Genomic DNA, 19,792 nt, shown 5'->3' on the forward strand with positions numbered 1-19,792 from the left:
ACTGTTCCTTCCTGTGGAGAGACTGAATAAGGTCATTAGAAAGATCTGTGCGGTCAATGTTTACTCTGAGTCAGTTCCCCTTTTTTTTCTATTTGGAACACTAATGAAGGGAAGTGTTTTGGACCCCAAAGCACATTGGGTGTTTTTATATAAGCATTTTATCAACAATTAAAATATCTTGGACCTTCTCATTCCTTCTGGTCTGGTGTCCCATTTCTGTGTTGCTGTGGTTTTAGTCAGTTGCCCATTGAGGGAAGCCTTGCTGTAGGGAGCCGCCTTGTCAGAGACATTGAGCTTATTGGAAGTTTCTCCTTTAATTGACTGTATAGGTAAATCTTGAAATAAAAAATGTCTGTTTGGAGCTCATGTATAATCTGGGGACAATGAAAGACATTTTTTTTAAAGCCAAACACACACAGTAGATGAATACCTGAGTTGATATAACTTTGACCAAGAAGATTACAGTTTTTGTTAGACAGTCTGAACTTCTGTGCTCATTTTCTGTAGTGAAAAAAGGACAGATGTCTGCATCTAAAGTTTGTAGTACTATTGAGAAGACTGCGAGAAAGGTTTTTTTTTTTTTTGTTAGATAAAAGGTTTTAAAACTATGTTTATTTTTTCACTGCTGGTTAAGCAATTGGAAAACAAATTTTGAAAATTAAAATTAACTTCTGCATTGTATCAGACTATTCTTCAACGTTTTGATTTTTCTTCGTGTCTGATAGATTGTCTTTGAAAGACTACGGGCGATGTTTTTTTAACGACTTTTGAGTTGTGTGTTAATATCAGGAAATATCAATCTCTTTTTAACAGTTTTCATTTGAAAGTGAATCTAAACCCAAATTATTTTTTTTTATTTTGGACACATTTTAGCCAACTGAGCCTCTTGTTTGAGCAATTTCCCTTCACTTCCTGTCCTAGAGACACATCAAGAAGAAAGAGGAAATCTATCCAAAGTGAAAAGAAATCCCTCCTAGATAGTTGTTACCAAAACATTGGAAAGTTTCCCCCTCTAATCTTGTTCTGGTGAAAACCCAGAATTTTGGATTTCCCCTTACTTTCTTTTAACAATGGTCACCAGGACAAACAGTCAGGGTGACTCTCCTTAGTGGGGACACTTGTACAAGTCAGGAGTTCTAACCCTTCCCTACTCTATCCAAAACTAACGTTTAGGTTTTAAGTACACTTTGAAGATATTCCGTTTTGATAGTCTTCACCTGTATATTAGAATGTTGTAAAAATAGTTTATTTAAGGCAGGTTACATTTTTGTTTGGAACCTGTTTTAAAGTATTTATTTTTTTAGGTGTGCTAAAACTTACATTTTTATTAAAATGTCTCACACTGAAGGAAGGTCATGACCTTGAATGCGTTGTGCCCCCTTTAAGATAGCTGACCTTTGGTAATATATTTTTATTGCTTGCAGATAATTAGACAGCAGTTCCCACAACTGACCACAAGGAGACTGGGAACCAGAGGACAATCAAAGTGAGTACAAAAGTCGCAGCTGTGGGGATGTCCCTGTGTCAAAGATCACAATTTTTTTTTGTCGCTAATTTCTTTTGACACAGAAAACAAAAATATTATTCGGTTTTATACAATATGTATTGAGGGAGAAAGAGAGAGATAAATGGATAAATGGTTTCTTTAAAATACTTAGCCAAATTTTCAATTTTTAGATATACGGTAAATACATTAAGACCAGACCTATTTTAAATCACAGAATGTATTAATAGAAAACAAAGAAACAACGAACATGTAATACAATCAGAATTTTTGCAACATTGCTTATAGATATCCTAACATAATGTACAATTCACACAAATGAAGAGATCAAGAGACTATACATTAAATACATAAAATTAAAATATGCCACAGTTTATTCCATAGGCAAACAAACCAGACAGAAAGCAAAAAATAAATAAATAAACAGACAGTAAAATAAATAAATATTTAAAAAGAAACATGTGGGGATAAGTAATTTCAAAAGTACACTTCCGAAAAGGGTTAAAAACACCAAAATATAGGGTTTTTGGGCTTTGCATCTTCCACTCTTCTTGTGGTCTGCTGTACTTTTCCACCATACTGGTAGGTGCAATGTAAACAAATGTATAAGAGTTCTGAGAGGTAAACAAGATTCGAGGAGGTTTTAGGCACGCAGGGAACAATAGTTTGGGTCTCTCTAGCCCTATCTGTGACATCACGGACTCCATATTTAGTATAAAAACTTTGCAGTCGTTATACATAACAATATATGGTTACATTTAACTATTTAAAAAGTATAAATAATTACTAACAATCCAAGAATTTCAAAAGGAAAATAAAGCTTTAAAGCGGAGGTCCGCTGAAAAAAAAAATATTAAAAGCCAGCAGCTACAAATACTGAAGCTGCTGACTTTTAATATAAGGACACTTACCTGTCCAGGGAGCCCGCGATGTCGGCAGCCGAAGCAGATCCGTCCTTCGGCTCTCGGCTGCTGCCGCCGCCATCCTTAGTGAGGGAATAAGGAAGTGAAGCCGTGCGGCTTCACTTCCTGGTTCCCTACTGCGCATGCGCGAGTCATGCTGCGCGTCCTCTCAGGTCCCTGCTGTTGTCTGGGACCTGTGTGTCTCCCAGAATACAGTGGGGGAGGACGGGGTAGGCACTGGAAGTGGCATAGGTCACCGCAATTGCCGCGGCGATCTATGCCAGGAAGTGGGAGAAAATACCTGTATTAGACAGGTATCTGCTCCCTCCTCCCCCCTGAAAGGTGCCAAATGTGACACCGGAGGGGGGGAGGAATCCAATAAGTGGAAGTTCCATTTTTGGGTGGATCTCCACTTTAATATCACAGCAATTATTTTTTACTTCTTTTTGATTAACGGTATACACCATACTCCAACAGTACAGACTGCTATGGGATTAAAGTGACCACTGTTTTCAGGTTTTTTTTTTTGTGTAGCAGAGTCCTGGGTGCCTTGAGGCCTAATGGTGACCTCCAGAGTTAGGGACAGCTGACATCCTTCTGTATAGAGTGGGTTACAAGGCATGGTGGGTGCAAGATGAAATGGTGGGCGCCAGACACTTCTTTGAATGCAAAGAGATTTATCTTAAACAGAACTGGGGAAGAGAGGGTTAGGACCAGGACACCCTTAAGTAGATGAAATGATAATTGGCCACTCCAGCCAGACACCGCTTCTGTATAGGTAGGACCGCTGTCTCTTATGGCAACAATCTTGTAGCAGTTACTAACGGTAGTTGTATTCAACTATTGGCAACACAAACAGTTCTCTGCTTAATCCCACAGTCACTCACTGTGGGTCTTCACGCAACAAACTCCCAGTCTTTCACTAGACTTCGGATCCAATAGCCACTGGATTCCCTGAGCTCTTTCACTTTTAGTACTCAGTATCTTCCTAATGCGTCACCCCTGCTTCCCTGCTGGGTCCCTGGCTTGGCACTCACAGATACTCTTAAAGCGTCACCCCCCGCTGACCCGCTAGGTCCCTGACTTGGCACCCATTGTTGCCCCACAAGCGTCACCTCTGCTGTCCCACTGGGTCCCTGGCTTGGCACTCACTGAAGTTTTCCCACTTCTTCACCCTCCCCAGTTGGTGATAAGACTGCTCTGGTACTGGCTTCAGCTTACTCACAGTGATCTCCAGGAAACAAGGTGGAAGGACCCTTAGTGGCGACAGCTTTCCTTTCTACCACAGCTGGTTCCCCGTCTGGCTGAACCACTACTTCTGGTTGGACTACAAGCCAGCAGTTCCAACCCTACGCTGCTCTTCCACTCCTGGAAAGGCCCTCAGCCAGCCTAGCAGTCAAATATCCCTGAGATAGGCATCATGCTTCCGGCCTAGCAGCCCGGAGCAGCACAACACACGTTCACCCAGACAGCCGTCCAGGTGGCACAGAACCCCGATCATCTGACTCCACCCAAATAAATAGGCTCTCCCAGCAGGCCAAGGAACCAAAGAAAATCCCTGCCCATTGGCTGAGACACCCCATCCATTCATGTCTGAGCCTGCAAAGCCCCTGTCTTTTCTAATGTCACTCGCATAGTGCCACCTAGTGACAGAAGAGAAAGGGTGCAACAAGTCCAGATTTAGAGAGGAATCAATTGATCTCCTAACAATTGACCAAGGCAACTATCGCCTGGCAACTAAATTTGATAGCAACCCTGCCTAAACATCAGGGTGCTACATTTGTAGAAAATTATTTGGTAGGTTAAAGAATCTCGATAACCATCCCTAATCCCCTAACCATTCATATTTAAAGGGCCAGTTTATCAAAGGTTTTAATTTTATTAATGGATGCACGATGGCTTCCAGTGCCTCTTACAGACTAAAAATAAGAGGTATCTTCTGCCATGATTTCCAGCTTTGACTTCTCTTACTGCCTAGTTACAGCTTTTAGGGTACACTCTCTTTAATAAAATAAATGGAAGACGCTCCAGTGCAGATATGAAATACGTCAAATACATGGAAAACACTGCAGGGATGGTGAAACCTCCCTGTTATGGATGTGGCAGAGGGTGTACAAGATTTGTATTAAAACCCATGAGATATATAAGTAAAAGAAAAGGGGGAATTGGTAAGTGTTTAACCGAGAAACCTGGTCTGTCCAATCCAAAAATGAACAGCCTTTTCTGTTTTTCATGAGATATATAAGAAGCAAGTAGGTGAGTGAATTTGCCAGCACCTATACTGTATAATATAATCTTTGCAAGGACTTATTATTTGCCAGCCAGAATAGACCTTTATTTACTGAAATATTAAGTATATCTAATATATCTAGTTTTGGGAAAAGTTAAAACCCCCACTTTTTTTCTTACACCATCTGTGGTCCCTTGGGGTGAATTATTCTTACTTTTTGTCCAATAGACACAACAGAAATTAAGATAAAATCTCACAAAAATAAGGGAAATGCCATCTTAGATAGTTATCACTGGAATAAGTGTCCCCATTGAAAAATGTCCCTACATTCTTGTTTTTCAAACCACAATTTTGTATTTTCCCTCACTTTCAGTCATGATGAAAATATTCACCAGGACTAACAGAGAGGGTGATCCCCACCATTGGGACTCAGATGGTAATAAAATACTGACATGAGCTCCAACACCTCACCTTTTATATTCAAGAACAGAAAAAAAACGTTTTTGTTATTTTTTTATACACTTTAAGATGTTTTTTCCCCACCAGGTATCATTATTATGGCATCGCTGTTAAGGAGACCTCTCAATATTATGATGTTATGTACTCTAAGAAAGGAGCCGCATGGGTCAACGAGACAGGAAAAAAAGAAGTCACAAAGCAGACAGTGGCGTATTCACCACGATCCAAGCTTGGAACATTATTGCCAGAGTTCCCAAATGTCAAAGACCTAAATCTGCCATCTAACATCCCAGAAGAAAAGGTAGCTATAGAGCCAGATTTGTTCCCCAGGGTCTCTCTTCTTCCAAAAGCCATACTAGACAATGTCCAACTTCCAGTCATTTAAGTAAAAAATGTACTTTATCTAAGACAATGTAGCTGATAGGACCACAAACTTTATTTGAGTCCTGCTTGCTAAAAGAAATGACACTAGCAGCATATCAGAAGTCAGTTAACAATGACCAGGTTTATTGCTTGTCATGGATCAGAGCAGCCTTTTTAATGAGGATGCCGTGGCACTGTGGTGTGTTCTTCAGGGGTGCCTTGGCAAAATGTCTAAATATTGCCCCAAATTCCCCACAAATTGTGCACAAGCTAGCAAGTCCATCAACCCTGCCTTTTTGTTACACAAAGCCACAGGTTTTTATTGTGCAGCACTACAATCAGCCATTGGTGTCATTTTACTGGCCCCTTCCTTCTCTGAATAAACGCAGTGAGTGATCAGTTTCGATCACTCACTATGTTCATTCATAACAGAAGCATAGTAAAATGTGATTACTGTTTAGTTTGTGAATGAACAGGAGGCCGCTCAGTACAGAGCACATACCATTCATTTACTGTCCAGTTCAGCTGAGGCTGCAAAGAAAAGGACTGGGGAATCTCTGTCCTGAGTCCCTTTCTCTGTCTTAAAATTGAGACATCAGGGATCTGTTTAGCACCTGATGATTCATCAAAGTTCCCAACGGGGCTTCTAAAAAATGGTAAAAAAATAAAATAATATTGTAAAAATTAATTAAAAAATAAATTTGTAAAAAATAAAATAAATTCACTATAAAAAAATAAAAAACTACTGACACCATCTACTACCCTACTGACTCCAGTCTCTGCCCTACTGACACCATCCACTGCCCTACTGACAAAGTTCACTGCCCTACTGACACTGTCCACTGCTCTACTGACTGACACCAACCTCCGCCCTGCTAACACCAACCTCTGCCCTATTGACACTGCCCACTGCTCTACTGACTGACACCTACCTTTGCTCAGATCAGATTGTCCTGACACGCCCCCCCGCACAGCCATTCTCTGAGAAACTCTGTCTACTGTTGCTCCTCCCCCCGGGTCTTATGCAGCTGAAAACAGAGGGAATGTGATCATTTATAAAAAGGGGGAAAAGGGTATTTATAATGTTTATTTATATATATATATATATATATATATATATATATATATATACACAAATGTTTTGTCTTTTGTTTCTATTTTAAACTGAATTGGCTGTTTTACAAGGTGATCGTTTACAATCACTTTAATATAACTCCTTTAGAATGAAACCTTCTTTTTTCTTCTGTAGATTTCAACATTTATAATGATGTATAGAACCCACTGCCAAAGGATTCTGGACACTGTGATACGAGCCAACTTTGATGAGGTATGGTTATGTACATTTCAATAGCCCCCAACTGTCCCTGATTTTGAGGGACTGTCCCTGATTCAGAACAAAGTCCCTCCACCCCTCTTTCCTCCTCATTTGTCCCTCATTTAGGTGTGATCTATATAGTTGTATATAAAATGCACTTTTTATCTTTCAAAAGTGTTTCCCAGTGCTAAACCTTTCATCCAAAATCTAAATTTCTGCATTTGCAAATTTCAAAAGCCGATACAAAAGAATAGTAGTGGTAAAACGAAAAAATGCTTGTGGGTTTAACAAATCGTTTTTTTTTTTTTATATAATTCTCCTTTCAGGGGGTGTGTCCTATGCCTACATACATTTGCTAGTAGGTGTCCCTCGTTACCATCCCAAAAATTTAGGAGGTATGCATTTCTTCAATTGTATGCAAAGTGAGCTAGCTATTTCCCCATTGTTAAAACCTAAGGCAGGCCATAGACAGTGCAAATTGCACCCACGAGTTGCAGGATTGAAATTAGCACGATTTCCCCATCAACACAGAAAGTGTTGACAGGGGAATTCCTCCTGGCGAGCAATTGTCTTCTCCTGGCAGGGGGGGGGGGCAGTGATTAATGCTAGTGGCTATCAAATTGGTCCAATCATCCTGCCCATTAATGGTTTGAACCTAGGCCGGTTCCTGCTAAAGCAACTGAGATTCGAACCGTCTATGGCTGGCCTAAGGCAGAGAAGCTGTACAACACAGTGATTATTGCTAGCGGCTATAACAGCTGCTAGCAATAATCGCTTGTAAAATTCGGCAGGCTGGTTGTACCCAAGTTGGTTAATCGATCAACTTTGGTACATTGAGCCTGCCCATACATGGTTTTGAATCTTGACTGGTTCTTGTTAAAACAGCCGAGATTCAAACTGTCTATGGTCGGCTTAACTCCATCGGTTTAGTAAACTTGAAATAGTTAATTTGGACCAGCTTGGTGGAGTTCATGACGTCATCTACCCGCCTCTTCACCTCAGTCAATCAAAGGAAGCCTGGTACTCATTCAAAGAATACAAAGCTCCCTGTGACTGGCTGAGCAGCACTCTTCCCGACTCAATTTTCTTCTGTGAGTGGGTCGGAAAGTGCCCACCCCACTGCCGGAACACAGCGCTGTTTACCATATGTACTGTAGCGGAAGCTACATACAGCACTGACAGCCGCTGCATGTGTTAGTAAAGGAAATAGTTTGTTTCGACCAGCTTGGTCCAAACAAACTATTTAAAGTGACACTAAACACACACTGTTTAATTTACATTGTTCCTTCTGTTTCTGTATATGGATGATGGCTTTGTAATTATTTTAATAAAAAAAAAGTACCCTTTTCCTAATAAATATACACCTGCCACATGACCCAGCTCTTTCCCAGCCTGTCTGCAGGGAAACATAAACAGGAGGAGCTTCTAGACCTCGGCTGCTGTTCACATGTAAAAAAATGAAAACAAACAGTCTTTGGAATACAGAGTAAAACTAAATCAATAATATATCAATAAACTGTTTTAAATTGGTATACAAATACATATTTGAAATCAAATCTTATTATTTTGTGGAAATAACATGGTGTGGATGGCTTTCTGCCAATCACGCCTCTCCAACCTGTGTCTTAGAATTAGAGCGAAGTGAAGCCTCTATTAATCTACACGTAATATTCCGCCCCCATTGTGTTTAGCTGGTTAGTGAGCAGGGAGGAGGAGGGCTGTCATTTACCACTACTGTGTATACACCCACATGTGTGACTCTATAGTCACATGAGCTGCTCAGATGTTAGAGGGAAGGAAATGCTCAGCATAGATACTCACTGAAAACTGAGCATGTGCAGAGTTGCCACCACAGCTGCAAAATCCCTAGCTGAATTGAGGACATGGACAGAAGGTGGAGATAGAGAGCAGCAGCATCAACCAGGTTTTTTTCAGAATACAGAAAATGAATCTCATAGTGACTGAGTGTGTATGAACAGCATGTAATACACCATTTATCGATAGTTTTTTTATTATGTGGGTTTAGTGATACTTTTAGTTAGGCTTTAAAGTGCCTTAATTACATTTTTGGGGATATTTTAGCTAGGTCCTCCTATTACAGAGTTTTGGTAACTCTAAGGGACAGCTCTGAATAAATTGAGCAGACACAGGCCTATCATCTGCCTGCTCTGATCAGCAGATGATCAGCAGACAGATCCTCTGTTGAACAAAATGGAGTCCACCCCATGTGAAAGGGGCCTATTACTTAAAGATATGTATCACCTCTCACGTTGACAGTGCTCCCCTAGCAATGCTTTGATCTGCTTTTCTCTCCAGAAGGATGGCAACATCTTTGTTCAGGCATCATCATTGATCAAAATCTACTTCCTGGACACAGATGTTGGCACAGAGATGGCAGGATCATGTAAATCCTGGTGCAGTTCACAAACGTCCATCACAGATCAGTCTCTGCTGCAGTTTCTCTTATGAGTTGCTTCAGCGTTACAGTGTGATTATTGGAGGAGACTGAAGAAATGTTTCCTCATTCCAGCCTGCCTACTGATGACATCATCTCATCCTAGGCATTGGAACTTAAAAACTGTTTTTAATAATAAAACTGGAGCTTTTCTGAAAAATGAAACTGTTGGTATTTATTGAGACATGTCAGGAATATATTAATGCAGACTAAAGTTATTGAATGGTCCACTTTAAAACATTAACTTTGCCCAAAAGTTGAATTATATGCTAGCTTGCTTCATTTGTCTTTCATGGACCTTAGTTGAGATAACTCCACTAGAATTCACTAATGTGGTAATTACAATGTCAAGCTATGGTGTCCCAAACCCCAGAGCATTCTCCACAATGTGAATTAACTAACTTCGTAAGGGTGAGAACATCATTATGGCCTTGCGAGACATAAGAAGCCAGAGGGCATCCCACCAGTTATGGTTATAATTGTGATTTTTTTTTTTTTTTTTAGGTTCAAAGTTTTCTCCTGCACTTTTGGCAAGGCATGCCTCCACACATGCTGCCAGTCCTGGGCTCATCCACGGTGGTGAATATAGTGGGAGTGTGTGATTCTATACTGTATAAAGCCATCTCCGGCGTTTTGATGCCAACTGTATTACAAGCATTGCCTGACAGGTGGGTGCACTCACACATTCTACACCTTTTTTGTTCCATTTCACAATAATGTGCAGTAGAATGGCTCATTGAGTAGCAATTATGCTGGTAGATCAGTTGGGACCTTAGATTGTAAACGTCTTGAGGACAGGAATGTGCACAATATATTTAAAGCCCTGCATAAATTGCTAGCGCTTTATAAATACTTGTAATAATGGCATTATATGTACAGTATATATACACTACTGTGCAAAAGTTTTAGGCAGGTGTGAAAAAATGCTTTAAATTAAGAATGCTTTTAGAAATAGAAGTGTTAATAGTATATGTTTTTTTATCAATTAACAAAATGGAAAGTAAATGAACAGAAGAGAAATCCAAATCAAATCAATATTTAGCAGGTAGGTTGTTGCAAATATCTTGGAAAACTAACCATGGATCTTCTGTGAGTGTAGGTTGCCTCAGATCCTTCTGTCTCTTCATTTAATCCCAGACAGACTTGATGATGTTGAGATCAGGACTCTTTGAGGGCCAAATCATCACTTCTGTATGTTTGGGGACGTTGTCCTGCTGCAGAGTAAATTTGGGGCCAATCACATGCCTCCCTGATAGTATTGTATGATAGATAAGTATCTGCCTGTATTTTTCAGCATTGAGGACACCATTGAGCCTGACCAAATCTCTAACTCCATTTGCAGAAATGCAGCCCCAAACTTGCAAGGAACCTCCACTAAGCTTCACTGCAGACATTCATTATTGTAGCGCTCTCCAGCCTTTCGGTGAACAAACTGCCTCCTGTTACAGCCAAAAATTTTGATTCATCAGTCCAGAGCACTTGGGTCGCACTGGTTTCTACCAGTACTGTGCTGGACATCTTCTAATGTTGAAGGGAAGTAAACATGATGTGTCCCCCTTTTACTTACCTGAACCCGATTGTTGCAGCGACGGGGAGGAGCACAGCAGCTCCAGCCGCTGTCTCTGGTCCTTAATGGATAGTTTGATAGCAGTAGAAGCCATTGTCCTGCTGTCCGTGTCAATGGACGCATCAGCAGGACTCGGGAGCGTGCCTGCACAAGTGCCCCCATGCAATGCGGCTCTCTGTGGAGGCACTCGAAGAGGAGGAGCAGGAACGTCGCTGGGGGACCCCAGAAGAGGAGGATCGGGGCCGCTCTGTGCAAAACCCTTGCACAGAGCAGGTAAGTAAAACATGTTTATTTTTTTTAAAACAACGAACCTTTACAACCCCTTTAAGTTTCCTTGGCCAACGACTACGTCTCCGGTCCTCAACATTGCCTGTTTCTTTGTGCTACTTCAAAAGAGCTTGGACAGCACATCTTGAAACCCCACTCAGTCTGCTTTGAAAACCTAGGAGAGACCATTCAACCTACATATGAAATTCATGATTAATAGCACCTGTTTGGTATAATTAGTTAATCATACATCTGATGCTAATCTTACAAAATCCCTGACTTTGTGTAAATGTGCAAGTGTAATGCCGCGTACAGACGATCGGACATTCTGACAACAGAACCGTGGATTTTTTTCCTTCGGATGTTGGCTCAAACTTGTCTTGCATACACGGTCACACAAATGTTGTCGGAAATTCCGATCGTCAAGAACACGGTGACGTACAACGGGACTAGAAAAATGAAGTTCAATAGCCAGTGTGGCTCTTCTGCTTGATTCCGAGCATGTGTGGAATTTTGTGCGTCGGAATTGTGTACATCCAATCGGAATTTCCGCCAACGGATTTTGTTGTCGGAAAATTTGAGATCCAGCTCTCAAATTTTTGTTGTCGGAAATTCCGACAGAAAATGTCCGATAACAAGCTCACATCGAACATTTGTTGTCGGAAATTCCGATTGTCTGTACGCGGCATAAGAATTGATGCTGGTTTGAAGCCAAAGGCTGGCCACACCTAATATTGATTTGATTAATTTTTGTTTTCTGTTCCTTCATTTTGCATTTTCTAAATTGATAAAAAGAAACAATTAAAAATATATATATTTGAAAGTAATCTTACTTTACAGCATTGGTTCACACTTGGCAAAAACCTTTCTCTATCTGTGTGTAGCGCAACTTAAAAAAACTTTAAGGATAACTTGTCTTATATACAGTCTATATACACTCCTCACTTCCGCCAGCACACTGTTTGTGGATCTGACAAAAAGCACTCAGTCAGATTTAGAGCGATATCCTGTATATAGGCAAGAACCCGAGGCCCCTTTTGAGTGTGTAGCCAGCATTCAGTGTCCAGCTTAATCACTCATGTGGCTGCTGACCCCAGCACCATCTTTTCAGGCACTACCAGCCCCCCTGACTACAGCTGCTCCTTTCACTAGCCCTCCTGGCTAACTTCTCCACAGTCCTCCCAGGCTGATGCTCTCTCTACAGACCTCCCAGACTGTGCACTCCCCTGCCCACCGGGCTGACTTATCAGGAGAACACCTGGAGGTGCTGACCTGCTCCTGCTGTGTCCTCTCCTTGCTTCCATGCCTCCAGGAAGGGGTTCCCTTAATGTGTTGCGAGGGATCCTTCCAGCACCCAAGCCACAGGCCTGAGGTCACCCTCCAAGACTAGGGGGCACCCTCAAGGGCCACCAACAGCCTCCTCAGCACTGCATCTCCATCTTCCACATGACTGCCCCTGCTGGCATGACTCATGACTATTTATGAAGTGGCCTGCCCCCTGCCAGCCCATTTGCTGGAGATTGGCTGGGGCCCTCATAAATATGCAAAGCAGCTCCTCCTAGGTTTCCCCCCACTACATCTGGAAGCTTCTCCAAGGCTCCAGAAAGCCAGAGATGCTGCTTGCTGAGTCATCCAGCTTCCCTGAGTCACTCAACCCTGACCCAGATTCAACCCAGGCCTGGCTCTCATCCCCGTGTAAAAACATAATAGCACAGCAAGGGAGATCGCTGTACTAACATTGGTTAGTCAGGGCCTTTGTAAGATGATGTAAAACTTCCCATAATGAAGTCAATAAAAGCACCACATGACTCTGTTAAGTAATACAATATATGTGGAGGGTTATAATTATCACAAGACTGCGTACATGGAGAAGTTCATTCTTTAGGTGCAAAGGATTTATGAACTTATTTTGGAAAGTGTGGCCTCTAGTCTTGGCCTTGAGCAAGGGAAGCCAAATGAGGGAACAGGTGGGAAAATATAGAAAGGCTATTCACTGTTCATTTTCAGGAGGTCTGTGTAAATATAGCACTTTACATGAATGATTAGGGCATACGTTAGTAGGCCCTCCCAAACTAAGACACAATTGCCAATAAGTTATATTTAGAGATATAAACACTCAGCCATTAGAAATTTCAGAAACATTTTTGACTGGACCAGACGTGTTCATTTACTTGGATCTGTGGCCTGTGTTTAGGTTTTCTGGTGCAGTTAGCTTCACAGGGGTAGATGCAATGGCGCTTGTAATTTGTGCAATGGTATACCATAAAGTATCATTACTGATTAAATATTGCGCATATATTTTCCTTCTTTCAGTTTGACACAAGTTATAAGAAAATTTGCAAAACAGCTGGACGAATGGTTGAAAGTGGCTCTGCACGACCTTCCGGAAAATTTACGAAATATCAAATTTGAGCGTAGGTATTGATTCAGTTTGTGATTTCTTGTTATGGGTGTGTGAAAATGTATTTTAAGGCCTCATTCACATGGGTGTACTTAAAGTGGTTGTAAACCCAAAACTCTAAAACACCACTCTTTTGCACAGTTCAGTAATAGTTGTTGTTATAACCTAATTCACATTGTGTGTACCTCTCAAAAAGTCATCCTCATTCGGTTGTACCAAATGTTTTTCTTTTCTCTGATGTCTCTTTCACTCTCTTTTTCATGTGCTTCCAAAAAAAAAAAAAAAAAACCTATAGAAATCCATGCGTCTGGCGCCCTGTATGTAGATCAGGGACAAATGATTTGTGCACTTGTTCTTTATTAGATTTAGTGTTCTGTTTGTATTTGACTTTCTAGGTTTACAACCACTTTAAGTATACACCTGTGCAAAGGGCCATGTTTGCCCACCTGGGATGCACAACTTTTCCATGCATCCACCTGCAGGCACACCAATTCATGTCTATTGGGATACAGCAGCTACACAGACACAGCCACTACTCATATTTGACATCCGTGTTGGTGTGGGTGCAGATCCCCAAATTCACACTGTCTGCATACAGGGACACACACCTACTGTGTCTTAATTGATATGGATGGCGCATTTAGGTGTCCAAAGAGGGAAGCTCATTTACAAAACAAATTGAGATAATCTTCTTAAAGCCCAATTGAAATTAATGTACAGTGCCTTGAAAAAAAAAATCATACCCCATGACATATCTGAAAAGTGTGACGTGCTTATGTATCCAGCCCCCCTGAGTCAATACTTTGGAGAACCACCATTCGGTGCAATTACAGCTGCAAGTCTTTTTGGGGATGTCTCTATCAGCTTTTCACATCTAGAGAGTGACATTGTTGCCCATTCTTCTTTGCAAAATAACTCAACCTCTGTCAGATTGGATGGAGAGCGTCTGTGAACACCAATTTTCAAGTCTTGTCACAGATTCTCAATTGGATTTAGGTCTGGAATTTGAATGTGCCACTCTAACACATGAATATGCTTTGATCTAAACCATTCCATTGTAGCTCTGGCTGTATGTTTAGGGTCATTGTCCTGCTGGTGAACCTTTACCCCAATCTCAAGTCTTTTGCAGACTCTGACACATTTGCCCTGTTTTTGGCTCCATTCATCTTCCCATCAACTCTGACCGGCTTCCCTGTCCCTGCTGAAGAAAAGCATCCCCATAACATGATGCTGCCACCACCATGTTTCACGGTGGGGATGATGTGTTCAGGGTGATATGCAGTGTTAGTTTTATGCCACACGTTTTGCTTTTAGGCCAAAAAGTTCAATTTTGGTCTCATCTGACCAGAGCAGCTCCTCCAGAGTTACCACGGGCATCTTGACTGCTTCTCTGATTAATGCTCTCCTTGCCCGGCCTGTTAGTTTAGGTGGACCACCATGTCTTGCTAGGTTGGCAGGTGTGCCATACTCTTTTTTCCATTTTCGGATGATGGATCGAACAGTGCTCCATGAGATGTTCAAAGCTTTAGTTATTTTTTATAACTTAACCCTGCTTTAAACTTCTCCACAACTTTATGACCTGTCCGGTGTGTTGCTTGGCCTTCATGATGCTGTTTGTTCACTAAGGTTCTCTAACAAACCTCCGAGGGCTTCACAGAACAGCTGTATTAATACTGAGATTAAATTACAAACAGGTGGACTCGCCTGTGGATTTACTAATTAGGAGACTTCTGAAAGCAATTGGTTCCACTAGATTTTAGTTAGAGGTATCAGAGTGAATGGGGCTGAATACAAATGCAAGTCACACTTTTCAGATATGTATTTGTAAATAAAATTTAAAACCATTTATCATTTTCCTTCCACTTCACAATTATGTGCCACTTTGTGTTGGTCTATCACATAAAATCCTAATAAAATAGATTTACAATTTTGGTTGTAACATGACAAAATGTGGAAAATGTCAAGGGGTATGAATACTTTTTTCCAAGATACTGCAGGTTTAGGTTAAAGAAGTTAAAAAAAAACAAATGTTACAAAAAAAAAGCAAACTCCATGGACCACTTGTTTTTTTCTGCCATAACTCTTCAATGTATCAGTTTTAGATGCATCAAAATTGAAGGTGTGCAAAATTTAGAGTTGGTTTCCTTTAGAAAACAATCAAAGCCTGGGCAGAAAATCTTTCTCCTGCCAGCATGCTGCAGATAAGGATACATGCTCTAGGTGTTAAAGCAATGGACTCTTTGCACAGGCCTAATGCACCCAGTCAATGCGAGAGTGTGAGCTTTGCTGATTGCAGACATGAAACACCCACAATGCCCTTGGTAGCGGTAGATCACATGACAAAGACTACATACACGTTAGGTCATGTGATGGAACTCAGCTTGAACATCTAAACCCCTAATGGATGTCAGCATCCTTATCTTATGAACTGATCTGATCCTGTGAATCTGCAAGTCTTGCATCTTCAAATTCTGAGCACCATTCTACGTTTAGAGTCATGTGAAAAGAGGCTGCAGACTCTCTTGATTTGAAGCACTGCAGAAAGCCTGTTGAATCCAGCTCTAAATGATGATATAAAACTAGTACACCAAGCACACTTCTAACGTTAGCACAATTTTGGTGTTTCTGTAGACTGCTGAAGCTGTTCTCTAATTAAACCATTTTTTTTTTTATTGCTTTTCTCTATGTGGAAAGGTGTAGTGTACTTAATTATGTATTTTTCTAGTCTGCGATAATCCATGTTTTTCTATGCTAAAAAGGCTTTTATTTTATGCAAAAGTACAAAAGCAGCAGATTATTAATAAAATGCAGCAAGGGACGTTATCAAATGACTCTGGCCCAGCAGGCTAGCTACTCTCTATCATACTCCAACCGCTAGCCCACCGCAGAGAGCCAAGACCATCACCTGCAAACTAATCCTTTCTCATTTCAAAGCATTCACGCACTCTCCATTGAGAAAAGCTGTTCACCATCATCCTGTAATTAAGAAAAAGGATTAGCCAGGGATCAAGAGCTTGAGCTTGGACGGTGTCACTTCTGGGTTAATGTGCATTATACATGTGTATTATTTAACATGATTTAATGGTGCAGAATGTTAATGGCAGAAAGACAAAAGAAAAATAACTAAAGCCAATGCAAAATGATTTTCTTTGAGCATTTTAAAAATTATTATTATTAGTTATTATTTTTAATGGGATATAGAAAAGAAAAATAATGCTTTGTAGACAAGGAGATTTTGTCATTAACCATTTTTAATAGTTAACCATTAAGTCATTAACCATTTTTATTTTGTTTGCTTGAATTGGGAAAGAAGCTAATATATGATAGAGTGACAGAAAACCTAAAAACTCTACATTTATACCCACTTCTTTCACTCCATTATGCCGAGTGATGGCACAGATTGTATAGTGGATGTACCCCTTGCATCATGGGGGCAGAGTTGTCTACTTTGGTGTGTACAGCTGTTATATACTAAGGAACAGTGACTAAATACAGGTCTTAATTTTTTGTTGACAGAAGACTGCTGCTCAGCAATTACTCTCAAGTTGTTACGCCATGTATGTAGATAGTTCAGTACTCGTTCTAATATAGATTTTTGAAGTTAGTGCTTTCTCCAGATTTTTTCTTGAGCTCTGAAGAAGAGGAAGGGGCATTTCCCCGAAACGTATTAGATGTTTTTATATGACTTTTTACCAACAATTAATAGTATCTTGCACTCTTTTAACTGGTTTTGGTCAGGCACTCCTTTCTGTTTTTCTATGGTTTGAACTACTGTTGGGTGACTATCTGTATGTCCACTACAGGACCCTTGTGGAGTTTTGTCAGCTGGAAAACCAATCCAGTATTAAACTTGGGATTGTATTTTTTTGGAAACTGGGAGTTTGCACCTATTAGTGCAATGTGGTATTATAAAAATGCAATGGTCTGGGGTCCGCTGTCACATTATTTCATTTTGTGACCTAGAGTTTTGGTTGTGCAGTATTGCTAAAATTGGGTGTCATATTTTATTTATGATTAAGAAAATGCAAGACAAGGTGAAGCAAAAACTTAAGCCCTCATCTCGTGTCCTGTAGCACCTCCATCTCATAAACTTAGATAATACCTAAGGGTGAACTGATAAAATGTTGTAATGCAACATTTAAATATATATTAGTTTTATCACAAAAAGCCTACATTGTTGTAATTCATTTTTTTAAATTTATCGTCCTCATAGTGTCCAAAAGGTTCTCACAAATCCTTCGACGACAAACATCTTTAAACCATCTGTGTCAGGTGAGTATACTGCAGAAATATATTCCTGTCTGTCTCTCTCACTCTGAATTTGTTGGTGTGCCAACGTGGCTGGCGCTACATAATGAAACAGGATAGCAGCAGTGGCGTCAGCAGACCCAGATCTGGAGAAGGCACGGACCTTCTCACTGGGCTGGAGGGACTTACATTGCTGTACACAATGCTGAGTAATGGGAGGAGAGGAGCCGGCACCCCCGCCTGTACAAGTGGCTGGGGAATTCCCCCTGCCCCCCCCTCCATCCTGGCACCATAAGGCAGCTGCCTAAGCCACCTTATGGTAGCACCAGCCCTGTGTGCCAATGCACTAGGACAACACACTTCTAAATGTGCATAGTAAAGCATAATTGCGCATCAACTTTTAGGCTGGGATAACATTATGGTTGGCACTCCAATGCACTAAAGCAACGGTCTCCAAACTTTCTAAACAAAGAGCCAGTTTACTGTGCTTTAAATTTTAGGGGGCCAGACTGTGGCCAGTGGGAGTAGAAAATGTCCTGGCGTTAGTGCCTCATCATTGGTGTCAGTGGGGGGAATAGTGCCCCATCTTTGGTTTCAGTGGAAGGAATAGCGCACCATCATTGGTATCAGTGGGAGGAATAGTGCCCCATCATTAATGTCAGTGGGAGAAATCGGGCCCCATCATTGGTATCAGTGGGAGGAATAGTGCCCCACCATTGGTGTCAGTGGAAGAAAGAGTGCCCCATCATTGGTGCCAGTGGGAAGAATAGTGAGCCATCATTGATGCCAGTTGGAGTAAGTGCCCCGTTGCTGGTGCCAGTGGGAGAAATAGTGCTCTATTGTTGATGTAAGTGCAGGAATTATTGCCCCATTGTTGATGTCAGTGGGAGGAATAGTGCCTTGTATCAGTGTTTAAACATGTGTGCATTAACTCACCTGACAAGTGTGAACCCTGTCTGATTAATCATTAGTGATTATAGTTCTGCTCCTAGGATAAAAAGTAAATGTCTGGTTACTATAGACACCCCAGGCAATTTTTGTACAAGTGGCTGATAATTCTTATATCTGGATTTCCATCATGTTTGTATTCAGCATATTTATATAAATGCATCAACCTGTGTTGTTGTTTGAACAATATTTTCACTGCATGAGCCCTGTATAATGAATCCTGTCTGTTCTCACCACTGATTTCCATTGGCAGGCATCACGGACAGTGATACACAGCGCAGATATTACATTTCAGATGCTGGAAGACTGGAGGAATGTTGACCTTAATAGCATTACCAAACAGAGTCTGTATACTATAGAAGATTCCAGAGATGAGCACAGGAAGCTGATTGTCCAGTGTAAGATTTGTGGATGTTGGCATGTGCACCACTTGGTTATCACAGTGGAGTTGCAAACTGTATCTGGCAGCCAGATACAGTGGCGGAACTTTCAGGGTCGCAGCAGTCGCACTTGCGACTGGGCCCTGCCGTCCTGCCGCTGTGGGGGGGCCCCAAGACCCAGCATCTCCCCCTGCACCACTGGCTGTCAGTTTGGGATGCAGTGGGGGGGGAGTGGGAGGCGGTGATCGGCAGCTCTATGGTTCCCGCGGGGCTAGTAGTTCTCTTCCCGAGTGTATACAGTGGAGAGGGGAGGGGACTCTGGCCCGGGCATGTATCAGTTTCACTCTTCAGTGTATAAGTGAGTCGCTCTGCTTGTACACTGTTGCTGATACATGGTCGGGTCAGAGGCCCCTCCCCTCTCCACTGTATACACTCAGAAGGAGAACTACAAGCCCCAGGGGAGATGCCGATCGCCTCCTCCCCCCAGAGATGAGCTGGGGGTTGGAGATACACAGACAGCGGAGACCAGACAGGTGCAGGGGAACCTCTGGGGACACTGATGTATGAGGGTTTCTCTGGGGACCCTGATGTAAGGGGGGCTCTCTGGGCACCATTATTTAAGGGCGGCTCTCTGGGGACCCTGATGTAAGAAGGGGCTATCTGGGGACCCTGATGCAAGGGGGCTCTCTGGGGACCCTGATGCAAGGGGGGCTCTCTGGGGACCCTGATGTAAGAAGGGGCTATCTGGGGACC

General features: G+C 41.6%; 1 protein-coding gene across 2 annotated transcripts in view; it reads left to right on the top strand.

Moving 5' to 3' along the window:
• RFX4 (regulatory factor X4) overlaps window positions 1-19,792 on the top strand; it is a 145,383-nt gene that overhangs the window by 65,457 nt on the left and 60,134 nt on the right. For both annotated transcript variants that reach the window (XM_073621207.1, XM_073621208.1), the window contains exons 5-11: window positions 1,425-1,486; window positions 5,183-5,396; window positions 6,708-6,785; window positions 9,733-9,896; window positions 13,376-13,476; window positions 17,677-17,735; window positions 18,913-19,057. In XM_073621207.1, coding sequence (XP_073477308.1) covers window positions 1,425-1,486; window positions 5,183-5,396; window positions 6,708-6,785; window positions 9,733-9,896; window positions 13,376-13,476; window positions 17,677-17,735; window positions 18,913-19,057 — 823 coding nt within the window. The remainder of the gene's footprint in view (window positions 1-1,424; window positions 1,487-5,182; window positions 5,397-6,707; window positions 6,786-9,732; window positions 9,897-13,375; window positions 13,477-17,676; window positions 17,736-18,912; window positions 19,058-19,792) is intronic.

Source organism: Aquarana catesbeiana, linkage group LG03, assembly GCF_042186555.1.
Source record: "Aquarana catesbeiana isolate 2022-GZ linkage group LG03, ASM4218655v1, whole genome shotgun sequence".
Classification (NCBI taxonomy): Eukaryota; Metazoa; Chordata; class Amphibia; order Anura; family Ranidae; genus Aquarana; species Aquarana catesbeiana.